The sequence below is a fragment of the Alligator sinensis genome, unplaced genomic scaffold (assembly GCF_000455745.1).
Source record: "Alligator sinensis unplaced genomic scaffold, ASM45574v1 scaffold1520_1, whole genome shotgun sequence".
NCBI classification, from domain to species: Eukaryota; Metazoa; Chordata; order Crocodylia; family Alligatoridae; genus Alligator; species Alligator sinensis.
The window spans coordinates 482257-496560 of NW_005842659.1; the positions used below are offsets into that span (position 1 = coordinate 482257).

The 14304-nt window shown below is 44.2% G+C and overlaps 1 protein-coding gene across 1 annotated transcript in view; it reads left to right on the forward strand.

Moving 5' to 3' along the window:
• MANBA (mannosidase beta) overlaps positions 1-14304 on the forward strand; it is a gene marked incomplete at its 5' end in the record, with an annotated part of 91775 nt that overhangs the window by 44330 nt on the left and 33141 nt on the right. Inside the window, 2 exons of the mRNA XM_014524773.1 lie at positions 5003-5154; positions 8261-8378. Of these exons, the coding sequence (XP_014380259.1) occupies positions 5003-5154; positions 8261-8378 (270 nt within the window). The remainder of the gene's footprint in view (positions 1-5002; positions 5155-8260; positions 8379-14304) is intronic.

Consider the following 14304-nt stretch of genomic DNA (forward strand, 5'->3'; position numbering starts at 1 on the left):
TATGCATGTGTGTGCACACATGCATGCACATTAAGAAATGCAACATCCAATTTCCAGCTCTCCATTGTTAGCATTAGTGCAGTCCCTTCTGCAAATTAGAGGAGTTTTAGGGACTGCTCTAACCTGCAGTTGCTTCCTGCATATTGCTGCCTTGCTTTACACCTGCCTTTAGAACAGCGTAGCCCAAAGCAAGGAAATTCTTATAGGAGGGGAATTTGGCTGCTTTCCATCCCCTTTCAGATATTTCTTACAACACAGCCACGGTCCAAAAGATTTTTTTTTTTCTTGTTAATTTAAATCATTCCATTTGGAATTTGTTTTTCAGAAGATGTAGCATAAAACCCTGATCAAGTGGTTAGGATAGGGTGTAATTGTTTTTTCAGTGTGTGAACACTTTAGTCTAGCTGTTTGCATTATGCACAGTCCTTTCCTGGTTACATCAAACAACTTATTGCCTTTTTTATTCTCTTTTTCTTTCTATGGAAAACTCTTTAGTTCTCCTGTGTTTATTTCTGGACTCTTTGTCTTTCCTTCCCTCTCTGCACTCATTTCTACATCATCTTCAGAGCTCTTGTTTGCACTTTGTGTCAGTTTTTTAGTGCTTTAAGGTTTTTAACTTGTATATTCTTTCCTCACCCCCATTACTTTCACAGTGCCTTCCTGTTTGCCCCTAGTCCATCTTGGCATTTATATTCTGTGTATCACCATACACAAATTTAGGGGGGCATCCTGCCATTCTGTCACCCTCACTTTTGACTCTGGGTCTCTTCCCACCTTTTAGTTTCCAACTTAATTTAAATGCCACGAAGAAAGAACATCACCAGATACTGAAATTTTGTTTCCTATAGTTGATGTTATTTTTTTGACAAAGGATGGGAATTTTTAGCTAGTCCGTCAGTTGATTCTTTTTCTGATTAAATATTAATGGTTATGAGAGGTGTTGCATTTAGCGAGACAAACGTTTGTTAAGCATTTTATATTGAACAAGTCTGTGTGTAGGACATGACAGATTCCAGGAATGCTTCTATACTAAGCCTTAGCCTCAGCTTGAATACCTAAGATGCATCATTTATGATCTCTAACCCCTCCTGGAAAGGGATGACCATCTCAAGGTAGCCATTGGAGATGAACCTGTCCTGGCTTATAGACTGCCCCTCAACCTTAAACGGCATTTCTTAAGCAACAGATTAAGTAACTCCCATCCTCACCGAGGCACCAGGCTTTGCAGCGGACCCAAATGCCTGCTGTGCCCTCACATCAAGACAGACCACATCATCAGTGGACCAAATAGCAAGGAATACAGCATCCCAAGGTTCATTTGCCTGCAGCTCTACCAATGTCGTATATGCTGTCACCTGCTTACAATGTCCACCTCAGACAGACAGAGCAATCCCTATGTACAAGAATGAATGAACACTGTTCTGATATCAGCTGCAGAAAGAAACAAAAGCTTGTGGGTGGACACTCCATCACTGACCTCAGGATTGTTGTTCTCAGGCAGACACATTTTAAAAGCTAGTTTGAACAGGAAGTTGCAGAACTAGAAACCAGCCACAAACTTGATTGTGTTAAGTATGGTTTAAACGGGGACTAGGGATTCTTATCCCATTACCTGGATTAGCTTTTGTGACCCCTTTTATTCCTGTGGGTTCTTTGCTTGTATGCCTCTCACAGCTCGCGCGCTCTCTCTCTCTCTCTCTCTCTCTCTCTCTCTCTCTCTCTCTCTCTCTCTTTCTCTCTCCTGCTTTCCCACCTGTTGTATTCTAAGCCAGTGTATCCCTACCTTTTCCAGCCCGTGGCACACTTAGATTAATAAACATTTTCTGTTGCACACTGTTAAGGCATTTCCCATCCCCATCCTTATAAGATCATTGTAACTAATTGCTGCAGCACACCAGTTGGGAAGTACTGTTCTAAGTATTCACTCCGCTTTATACTCTTCTCTATGCTGTCCTTTCACAGTATCCAAAGAAGTGAACTTGGATTCATGCAAGCTTATGCTCTGTCTGTCTGTCTGTCTATATATACCTTTTTCTATAAAGGCGCGGATCTACCCTGTCTTCAAGCCTAAGGCCATCGTACTGTAATCAGCTGATAAGAATGCAAATAGGATAAAAAGAAATTAAATAGGGTAAAGGAGGTTCATCTCCCTCCCCCTTAGATGGCTTACATGTATGGCAGCCAGTGTTGAATTTGCCCCCACGTAGGGTAAGGATAAAGCAATAGATCCAGACCTTGAGGTGGGAGGGTACCTGTAGACTCATACAACCCATCCTTGGAACCAAGGATCCATGAGGTGGGGTTTCACTAGCGGAGTGTTTTGGATCCTCCCTGGGGACCAGGGATAGGGCAGGGAATGAAGAGCATTGCCAGTATTGTAATTTGATGTGGTGGGGGTTTGTTTAGCATCGCCCTGAAGCCCATGAAACTGTAACCAAATCTTGCAGCTTTATACAAGCGGATAGCCTGAAGTCAGAAGTTCTGAAATCAGATAGCAAGGTAGAATCGGAGAGCCATTAAGTTTCCAACCTGCCCTACCAGTTCCCCCAGTCTGGCCCTGCAATCCCGCCCCTGCCACTGCCCCCCAGCCTGGAACAGCCCCCTTCCTGCAATGCCCCCAGCCTAGCCCTGCCCAGTGCCCTGCCTCCTCCCATGGCACCCACCCTGGCTCTGCCCTTTCTTCCCACAACCCTCAAGCCTGCCCCTGGTTTAAGCCCCACACCCACCTGTCACAAAGCATGATGCTGTGCTCAGCTCATTGCATCAGATGCACTGTGACTCACAATAGCTTAATGCATCTCTGGTTTAGTTAATCTATACGGTGCACTTCTACCTTGCCTTTGTGTTGCTTTAGGCATAACCTTCCTGTAGGATTCTGCTCTATTCTGTAACTTTCAGGATTGTTCCATGTTTCTTTTCTTTTACATATATGTTGTTGGTCATCGATGTGACCCAGGAGGGTCTGTCTTTGAGTAATATGTGATCTCTGCTCACACAGTTAATCCTATGGATTGTTTCTACATGGGGTCAAAATTAATCCTTTCACGGCTTGCCTCAGTTGCTAAAGGGAAACTAAACAAGACAATGTTATTTTCCCTAACAATATCTAAGATTGAGATGAAGAACTGTAATGCTTAAGCATATGTGAGCGTCATCAGTGGTCCTTCAGATTTCAGCCTTTGTTTGACATGTAAAGCTAGTCTGAACTCCAGTTTACTCCAGTTGTCAGGTATATCAATTGCACTTATTTAAACTTTCTCTTACTGGTACATTTCTGGGATACATACTCACCTCTAGCATTGTCCAGTACAATTCTAGACCCTACTGTCTTGAACATGTTACAGCAAATAGTCATGAGGAAGATGTGGTCTGTTCATTTAAGCTAAAATTTGGAAGTTAGGAAATCCCCAAATTCTAGCTGTGACTCTGATACCAGCTTGTCATTTTGGGTTTGCTGGCTGCTATTCCTTGGTTACCTCCCATCATCTCATTTGAATTTATTTCATAAATCTGTATATCTGGTATGTTGAGCAATTGGAAGAAGCATGTATGTATTGGTACTTCTGTTTTGTACACATAAAGCAAAATGGGTATTTTAAATATATATCAGTTGTATTTGAGAGAGGAAAACGAGAGAAATATCGAGTGCAGTCTTCCTGAATGAAATCGTGTCCAAGCTGGTAACATTCTGCATTTGAACAGCAGCTTAAAATGTCTTCCTGTCTCCTAGCTCCTCCTTCAGTAAACTGGAGACAAATCCAGTATATTTTTTACATAGACTTGCTTCTCCATACAGTCCTACAGATGTAATTAACAGTTCACTTTTATATGGTACTGAAATTCTTTACTGCACACTTGTTGATGCAAGCAGAGTATTGTTCAATACAACGCTGGTATAAATAGTGGCAAAAAGATCCCATCTCTTTTCAGTCTTCTTTCATGTGCAGCAAAAGAAGAAAACAGCTTGCATTCTGTAGTTATTATATCTACAGTATGGTAATCAACTGATTTCCTTCTACAGATGATCTGGACTACACATTGGAAGTGCAGTTGTAATGGATACTTGGGTCTCTACTTGTTGAATGACTGTCTGACCCCCAATAGCTTAAATTAACTCAGTGGTTATGTATCAGAGCTAGTCATTGTGGTGTGCTTGTGCCAAGCACACATTTAAATAAACTAAGATGTCCAGAGAAGTCTATCCCTCTCCAGCTATCGACAATATGCATGTATCGTCTTCATTCTCCTTCCTCTTCTCCTTTTGTTTTCTTCTTAATTCTCATTACAGAATGATTTCCATCGGGAAAGTGTCATTACTGGGGCAACTAATCTTAGTGAAAAGATGAGGCTCAAATTTTGGATGTGGTCAGATTTGGGCTGAGCATTTTATTAACAGCCTTCAAATGCCTGAAGGGTGATTATAGGGAGGACGCAATGGAAATGGGCTTTTTCTCTGTGGCCATAGGGGACAGGCTAGGAGAAATGGCCTTAAACTACAGCAAAGGAAATGTAGGCTAGAGATTAGGAGGACCTTCCTGAAAATGAAGGTAGTCAAGCATTGGAGCAGTCTACGTAGAAGAATTGTGAAACCTCCATCCTTGGAAGTTTTCAAGAGCAAGTTAAACAGATATTAGGCTGGGTTGGTTTAATCTGGAATGATCCTGCCTTGATCAGGGGGCTGGACTAGATGACCTCATGAAGACCCTTCCAGCCCTATTTTCATAGGGCTTTCCATATATTCATTCGTTCATTCTCTTTCTCTTTGTAAATTATAAAGTTTGGGGGATTTCTAGTTTTAGTCTCCTCTTAAAATGAAAGCGACTTAATGTTGTGGATATAAGACCACATTCAATGACTTCTTTAGCAAGCCCCCCTTTTACTTTAAAAAAAAATGGCTCAGTGCATTGACCTCCTAATAATACTTGGAGATAAAAGATAGGTGTTTAGATCTCTTTCTTTATATCTTCCTTATTTTGGCTGTTTAAAAATTTCAATCCCCCAGGTGTATTTTCGAACAGTGGAACTTGTTGAGGAGCCTATACCTGGGTCATCAGGTTTGAGCTTCTACTTCAGAATCAATGGACTCCCCATTTTCTTCAAAGGATCCAACTGGATTCCAGCAGATTCCTTCCAGGACAGGGTCACCTCTGATATGTGAGTTATATTCATAAAAATATTCTTTTTATATATATATATATATATATATCTTTTTAGGAAGGGCCAGATTGTGCCTGTAAGCAGATCATTTAGCCTTCTGGCTTCTGCAGGAAAATTCACTCCCTTATAAGTTCCTCAGCCAGTTCTCCAAACCAAAGTTCAGTAAACAAACAAACAAAATGAAATCCTCTGTTCTCTCCTGGACACTAAGAAAAGAGCTCCTTTTTGCAACTTGCTTCCTCCATCCCCTTGTTCTCTCTTGTGGAAGTTTTTTAAAGCTCCCAGTGCAGGGGCAGGCAATTATTTTGGGCAGAGGACCACTTACCAAGTTTTAGCAAGCTGTCGAGGACTGCATGTGCAGTCCTGCTCCTTGACAGGTGCCCCCTGGTCACCATCTTGTAACTGGAAGTCCTGGCCCCTAACCCCTGACCTTTGCCACCAGAAGTCCCTTCCCTTGCCCCCAGAAATGCTCCTTTCAGCAAGGGGTTGCCATCTCAGAACCAGAAAAATACCAAATTATATTCTAAAAAGCAAACATCTAAAACATTTATTAATTTGATTTCAAAAAATATTTTTATCCTGGTTTACATGCGTTTGTGTAGTGTACATAGAGGTGATTGTATATAATAGCTTAAAATGAAGTTTTACTCTTGTATATTGTGGGGGGGTATAGGTTAGTAGGGGGCTGTGGGGGTATAGATATGTTGCTGTCTGAGGGGGTGGATAGGTGTGAGGGAGCACGTGGGTGTGTGTGGATATGTGAGATGTGGGGGGTATGGGGTTTGTGGGGGGCTGTATGTGGGAAGAGGGTGGCTGGGGTATGTGAGGGAGTGTAGGTGTGGGGGTCTGCGTGTATGGCAGTGCAAGGGGTGGTGAGTGCATGTGTATGGTGGTGTGTGCATATGGGGCTCACCCTACAAACACGCACTCCCTCCCCATACACACGCTTCATGGGGTACTGGCGAGGCACCGTGCTCCCTGGTCCGGCAATGGAGCCAGGATGCACTTGGTGCTGGAGCAGGGCAGGGGCAGGAAGGCAGAGAAATGCCTGGAGTGGGGCAGGGCTGGGCTGCTGCATTCTGCTCAGGCTCTCCCTGGGTCCTGCTGACCCTGGCTCCTGTCATCTTTGACAGGCAGCCAGGAGCAGACAAATATTTTCTAAATTTTTAGGGGCCCCGCAGGCCAGATAGAATGGCCTGGAGGGTCGGATGTGGCTCACGGAGCATATTTTGCCCACCCCTGTCCCTTGGCCAAATGTCCTACAGCTGAGCTTTCGCTACAGGGTTGATTGTTCCTCCTGAAAGGGACAGCCCACCCTTCTACACTGCCCCTCCTTATTTAGGTTGAGTAGCATTACATTTTTTTTTTTTTTTTTTTTGAATGGTCTCACTGAAATCAGTAATGGGGCAACTGAATGAGCAAAGAACTCTTCATTGTGAGAGAAGGAGTGCAGAACTAGACTAAAAGGTGAAGAAATTTCTAGTAGTCTTGGTGATGAAGCCTCCAAGGGACTGGTTTTTCTACCTTTAGTCCTATTGCCTGCAGTAGGATAACTTACTGGCCAGATGTCAACTCAGCAATGGATATGCTTGTACTGCTTTGAAGTGCTACAACAATGCTAGGAGGCACAGACAGTCATGCAAACTTTCTCCTTGCCTTCCCCTCTCCCACTGGAGTGCTACAAAAGTGCTACAGAGGTGCTGCAAAGTCATTCTGCAGCATGTTTTCTAGTGTAGGGATAATTGGTTGCTTGGCCTCTGTGGGCTCTGCTCCTTCCCCCACCAGGGCACGGGAGCTCATTTTCTGACAGCCTGCCATACCATTCAGGGCATGACAAGCAGAGCTTGGGACTGGGCTCACTGACAACCCTGGTCCTGGCCCCTGACCTGTGCTTACTGACAGCTGCAGCCCAGCTGGGACCAGGCTGTCAGTGGCTGTGGGACCAGAATGGCGCAGTCTCAGTTCTGCACTCACTGACCACCCAGGTCTGCAGGAGAGTGGACAGGATGCGTTCCCATGGGACTTTACTCAGTGACTATTCACCCTGCTTTTCCTCCCCCCCCTTGGAGCAGTGTTCAGGGTGGGGAAAAAGTGGAGTGCTGTGGCATGCTGGGGAGACCAAGAGACTTCCAGTAGTGCTGTGATGCATTGGACACGTGTTGCATGTGGCACTAGAAAAGAGTGTGTCACAGAGAAGTTCCTGTTTCAACCAGCAACATTTTTATAGTGCTACAAGGGGCATGCACATCTTTCCCCATAACCTTTGTAGGACATTTGTAGCACTACATATCTGTCCATGGCTTTAGAGTGACTAAGCCTGGAAGAATTGGGTCCAGCTTTAAAATAAGTCTTTAAAAGCTGTTATTGGTTTTCTTTCTGCTTTCACTTTTGTAATCGTGCTTTGCAGAACATTGGGAGAGAACAACAATGTTCCTAAGAGCTCTTTAAAATGGTTGGAAAGAGTTTCAGATACTAGGTGTATCTGAAAAGCAGGATAATATTTAAAGGAAAAAGGCAGTGGTGTTACTAGGGTGGGGCAACCACCTCAGGTGCCGGTGGGGGCAGGGGCACAAGAAAACTGGCTTTTGCCACAGCTCTACAATTGTGGTGGCAGCAGCAACAGGGAGTCAACACAGCACCTGGGCACCTGGCTGCATTCTTATGCTGCTGAGCAAAGGGGTTAACAGTTTGTAGGAATGAAGTAGATAAATGGAGCATAATCTGGGAACCTGCCTGCTTATTTTAAAGTCTGATCCTTCAGAGAGAGCTGCCGCATAGTGCTTACTGTCATGGGGATTTTCCTTAGATCATTTAGTACATGTCAGCAGGAGTGAACACTTTTAGTTTCAGAAATTCATATTTGGCAATTCAGTGCAAATCTATACAGATTTCTGGGGTGCCCAAAGAGTCTGTTTTTGTCAGTTCCAAGTCTTAGTCTGTCTGCCTGTGATAGTCATCAAATTGGATATAATAAAGAGTATGGGATATTTTATTTATTTTTTTTTAGAAAAAAGTTATGAAGCTGGGCACGTTTCTCCAGACTGAAGCTCAGTGGTGTAATTTCATAAAACTCTTACCACTCTGTTCTGTTTTAATCTGACAGATTGAGGCGCCTCCTGCAGTCCACAGTTGATGCTCACATGAATGCACTTCGGGTGTGGGGAGGAGGAGTGTATGAGCAAGATGAGTTCTATGATATCTGTGATGAACTGGGAATAATGGTAAGAAAATTAACACCACAACTGTATTCCAAAATGAGAAGGAAAATGCCACTCGAAAACATAGTAAGGTAGCAGTTACCCTTGTACATTTGGGCTACATTTTTTTAAAGAATTAATGCTTTTGGAAAGTTTTAAGGGCATGGTTTTCAGGTGGTCAAATGCCTGGCACATTCTGGAAACAGGGGTCCTTTAATGTATCTCAAGTTGAGCACTGAGCAGTAAGCAGGGGATCATTGCTCGGGGATAAGCAGCTCAGGTGTGGGACTGCCTTGAAGAGTCTTTTCTCTGCAAGTGACTTAGGATAGTTGATAGATGCTAGAATGTTTGCCGAGTGCTTGGTGTGTGTGTGTTTGGGATTTCCCCCACACCCCTATGTTGTAGGCTTTTTTTCTGTTCTCTCTCCTCTCTCTTTCTCATTTTGTTCTTTTTTTTTTCTTCCCCTTCTGGAGAGAACGAGTGACAGGGCTTTCTCTGGGTAGGACTGGTTTAGGTAGCTGAGGGGTGGAGCTAGACTAGGCAGCCTTATGAAAAGGCAGCCCCTAATGAACATTTGGGGCAGCAAATAGGACAGCAGAGAGGGATGTTACTTAGGGAGTTCCCCTGAGGAGCGAGCCAGGGAACAGGAGATTGTGGGTGGGGGAGGTATGTACATACGCACATGCATGGGCAAGGGTCCTGGTGCTGCTGTTTGGCATGTAGGTTCTTGCGGTGTGTCTTTTTCTCCCCTCCCCTCCCCTCCCCCCTTTTTCTCCCTACAGTATAATTGTTGTCCAGGGAGCAAAGGAGACATAACTGGAGTCTGGGTCAGCTGTGTGACCTGTATGGGATGTGCCATGTTTGTGTTCCTCCCAGAAGGTCAGGGGCACTTCATTTGCACCAAGTGTAAGATGGTGCCTGTTCTGAAGGAGAAGATCAAAGATTGGAAGCACAGGCTGCATTGCATCCGGGACCAGGAAGATTATAGGACAAGAGTTGCATGAGGCTGGTATGGGAAAGGCCAAAGGGCAATCAGGAGAAATAGCAGCATGTGACTACTAGAAGAAGGAGGGGCCCCAGAATTGAAGAATAGCAGATTTTAAGTCTGCAATTGCTTTCAATTACTCTACTGAGGAAAGGGCAGAGGAGTGGACATCTGCAGGCATGAGGCAGAGGAGGCAGCAGCCTAGAGAGCAGGAAGTGCAAGGCCCCAAGAACAGGGGGTCCAGGACCACTGCACCAAGAAGGAAGATAAGAGTGATGGTGGTAGATGACATCCTTCTGCAGGGAACAAGAGACACCAATTTGTTGTCCAGATTTGGGGGCCTGGGAGGTGTGCTGCCTGCCTAGAGCCTGAATTCATGTTGTCACAGAGAGACTACCAGAGCTCATTCATCCTCAGAACCACTACCCCTTCCTGCTTGTCCATGCAGGCACAAAAAATATTGCCAGGAATAGCACCAAACAGATCAGAGGTGATTGTGAGGCTCTTGGCAGGAGGGTTAAGAAGCTTGGACTACAAGTGGTGTTCTCATCGATTCTTCTTGGGGAAGGTAGGGGGTGCAGGCAGAGACTGTTATATTCTGGAAGTGAATGCTTGGCTGCAATGGTGGTGTTGAAGTGTAGGCTTTGGCTTCTTCCACAGTGAGCGGGTGGAGGAGGACTACTATTAAGTGATGGGATCCATCTGACAAGAACATGAAAGAGCATCTTTGGGCATCATCTGGTTAACCTGGCAAGGAGGGCTTTTAACTAAGTTCCAAGGGGGTAGTAATCAAAACCCTCCAGCAACAGAGTGCACAATCCAGAGGAGAAAGGACTTGAGGAAGTAGTTCAACTCTGGGAAAGAGCCAGAGAACAACAGGACTGAAAGTGGCACAAAAGGAAAGCAAGGAGTCAAAATGCAGACTATATCCAATGCATGTATACAAATGTGAGAAGTATGGGGAATAAACAAGATAAGCTGGAAACTGCAGCCTTTGAAAAGAACTGTGACCTGATTGACATCACCAAGTCCTGGCGGGACAGCTTTTATCAGCTTATAAGGGTTACACTGTTTGAGAAGGACAGGGTTGGGAGAAAGGGTGATGCTGTTGCCTTGTATGTCAAAAACACATACACTTATTCCTTGGTTCAGGAAGAAAAAATCAACAAAGCAGAATGCATTTGGATGAAGATGAAAGGTGAAAGATGCGGCACCAATATAATGGTGTCAATTTATTATAGACCACCTAATCAGGAAGAGGAGGTGGATGAGGCACTCTTCAAGTAGGTGACAAATCAACCCAACGGCAATAGGATGGTACCAATGGGAGACTTCAGTTTTCTGGGCATGTGCTGGAAGAACAATGCAACCAAACATAAAATATCAAGCTGGTTCTGTACTTTTTAATTTCTTTATCAGTGACTTGGACAAGGGGGTGAATAGCTTCCTGTTCAAATTCACTGACAACACCAAGATTTGGGGTGAGGTGGGCATGCTAGAAGGGTGGGACAGGATACAACTGGACCTGGACAGGTTACAGGGGTGGGTGACTGTGAATAGGATGGGATTCAATACTGACAAGTGCAGAGTACTGCACTTGGGCAGGAAGAACCAGCAGCATGCCTATAGGCTGAGGAACTCCATTCTTGAAAGCACAGTGGCAGAAAGAGATCTTGGAGTCATTATCCATTCTAAAATGAACATGGGCCGCCAATGTGAGGACGCGGTCAGCAAGGCTAACTACACCTTGTCATGTATCCACAGATGCATCACAAGCAGGTCCAAGAAGGTGATCCTCCCCCTCTATGCGTCACTGGTCAGGCCGCAGCTGGAGTACTGTGTCCAGTTCTGGGCACTGCACTTCAGGAGGGATGAGGCTAGCATCAAGAGGGTCCAGAGGAGGGCCACTTGCATGGTCAAGTGGTAGCAGGGCAGGCCCTACGAGGAGAGGCTAAGGGACCTGGACCTGTTCAGCCTGCACAAGAGAAGGCTGAGAGGGGACCTTGTGGCCATCTATAAACTTACCAGGGGGGACCAGAGGGGAGTGGGTGAGACCCTGTTCCCCTGAGTGCCTCCCGAGTAACAAGGAATAATGGCCACAAGTTAATTGAGAGCAGGTTTAGGCTAGACATCAGGAGGCGCTGCTTTACAGTCAGGGCGGCCAGGATCTAGAACCAACTTCCAAGGGAAGGTAGTGTTGGCTCCTCCCTTAGGGGTCTTTAAAAGGAGGCTTGATAACTACCTAACTGGGGTCATATGAGCTTAACTTAGTGGGGGTCATATGAGCCCAGTATTGATTCCTGCCCAGTGCAGAGGGTTGGACTTGATGATCTGCTCAGGTTCCCTCCGACCCTACATCTATGAATCTATGAAATACACTAGAGGATGAGTGCAATTCAGAAGGATCTTAACAGATTGGAAAGTTGGGCTAGAGCTAACAGGATGAAGTTCAATGCAGACAATGCAAAGTGGTACACCTGAGGAAGAATAATTAAAAATACATATATAAAATGGGTGATATTTACTGAATGGCAGCACTATAGAAAAGTACTTGGGAGTCTTGGTAGACCACAGACTTGATACAAGTCTGCAGTGTGATGCAGCTGCATAAAAGGCGAATGTGGTTTTGGATTGCATCAATAGAAGCATTAGGTGTAAGACATGGGTGGCGATAGTGCCTCTGTGCTTGACACTGGTTAGGCTTCATCTGCAGTACTGTATGCAGTTCTGGGCTCTACATTTTAAAAAGGACATGGAGAATTTAGAGAGGATCCAGGGACAGGCAGCAAAGATGATCAAGGTCTTGGAAGGTAAGTTATATGAGGAGAGGCTGAATGAGCTAGGCATGTTCAGCTTGCAGAAAAGGTGCTGAAGAGTTCAGTGTTGTATCAGGGTTGATGGTAGTCTTATATAGAGTTTAGATCATGGTTTGTATGGGATGATTTGGGTAGGGATGATTCTTCTTCAGGCAGGGGTTTGGACTAGATGACCTCTGGAGGTTCCTTCTAGCCCTACTTCTCTATTATTTTGATTCTACTCCAAAGTATTAGTTATTTTTGTAAATTTTAGCTTTTTTACTTTTGAGAGAGAGAGTATGAGAGTGTGTGTGTGAGACTGTATGCTCCAATTTCTCCACTTTAACATTAAATTATTAGGTATGGTTCTTTAAATTTCCCTAATGCATATTTCTGTCATTGAAGAGGAAACATTGATGTGGAAAAAAACATAAAATATAGACCACGCACAATATAAAATTGCACTTATAGTGCCAAAGACATGAAGCTGTAATTAAATATTTAGAATGATATATTGTTCTACTGCATCATTGCAAATGTCACAACTGCCACCTGGGTTATCATCAGAGATTGAATCTGGGACATCCAGAGTTGAAAGCAAGAGCCATTACAATTTGTGGTAAAGTAGTTAATTGGGAACTAGAGCACTTGCACAAAATGATTTCTTCCCCTCTTCCACATTGCCATCACCCCCTCCTCCACCCAGAATGCTACATTATGTATATAATTCTCCTACCGGAGAGAACAAATGAACCATGTATGATGGATAATAGGTCAGTGAATATGCTACTGAGGTGCTCTTATGCTGCAATAATGAGTGAAATAGAAGAACTGACAGAACAGAATACAATCCTTTGAAGTGGGTATAAACAGAGGCTCATAGCACACACAGGAAAGCGCGTTATAGAAATACATAATTTAAAATCTTTAAAAATGTTAATTTTGAATCTCACGCCCCACTTGAGAATTTTTTCCTTGCAACCAGATTGTCAACCTTTTTACTCACTCTAAGCACTTACTTATGTGAAGGCAGTCTGATTGAAACCTCTGGGAGTACTTGAGTAAGTGCTCAATGGTGAGAGTAATGACTTCACAATCTGTCCCCGATGAGGATTTAATACTCTGCTTTATCTAGATTTTATACTGCTAGCTGTTTGAGTAATCCTTGTGCTGGTGGAAGTAGTCATGCTTTCCCTGGTGTGTGAAGAATGATTTTACTTCTTTTAAAATATCCTCTTAAAATAACTAAAACGTTTTAGCTTAAACTTTCCAAAAATAATTCAACTTTGGCCTGAGACTAGGTATAGAAAATATCAGCCCCAACGGACATTTCTGAGAGAGGTATTAGTGTAGAAGTGGCTGGAACAAGAACATTGTACAAATGTTGTGAGGATGTCAGCTGGGTAACTTTGAGTTCTAAAACTGTGTTTTAATGAAATAGTGACTTGTGTGAATGAGGCTTGAGTTGCTCATGATGTTGAAGTCCTGCTTGATCTTCAATGCAGAATGTAGGAGAAACATGGCATCACAATTTTAACAAGGGAACCATTGAATTAACAGATCATATGATACGGCCTGCTGCTATATGTTGGTATATGCATATGGGAAAGGCAACCACAAAAAAAAAAAAAAAAAGGCTGGACACGTATATCTATTTGAGTCATCTAAGTGATTTCCCTCAGTTTTAGAATAATAGAAAATGAGGGTTGGAAGGGACCTCAGGATGTCATCTAGTTCCACCCTCTTCTCAAAGAAGGACCATCCCCGCCAAGGCTTTGTCTAGCCGTGTCTTAAAAACTTCCAAGGATGGAGATTTCCCAACCTCTCTGGGTTACCTGTTCCAGTGCTTCATCAGCCTTCTATTAAGAACATTTTTCCCAATCTCTAACCTAAACTTCCCTTGCTGCAACTTGAGACCGTTGCTCCTTGTTCTGTCATCTGCCACCACTGAGAACAGTCTAGCTCTACCGTCTTTGTCACCACCCTTCAGGGAGTTGAGGGCTGCTATTAAATCCCCTTGTGCCTGCCTCTGCTCGACTAGGCGCTCTCGAACTGCCTTCACTCGGGTGGCTGTTCTAGCTTGCCTTGAGCCTACAAGAGGGCCCCGGAAGGTACCTCGGGTGGTGTCGGGAGGCCCCCTAACCTCGCCTGCCACGACTTCGGATGGAAA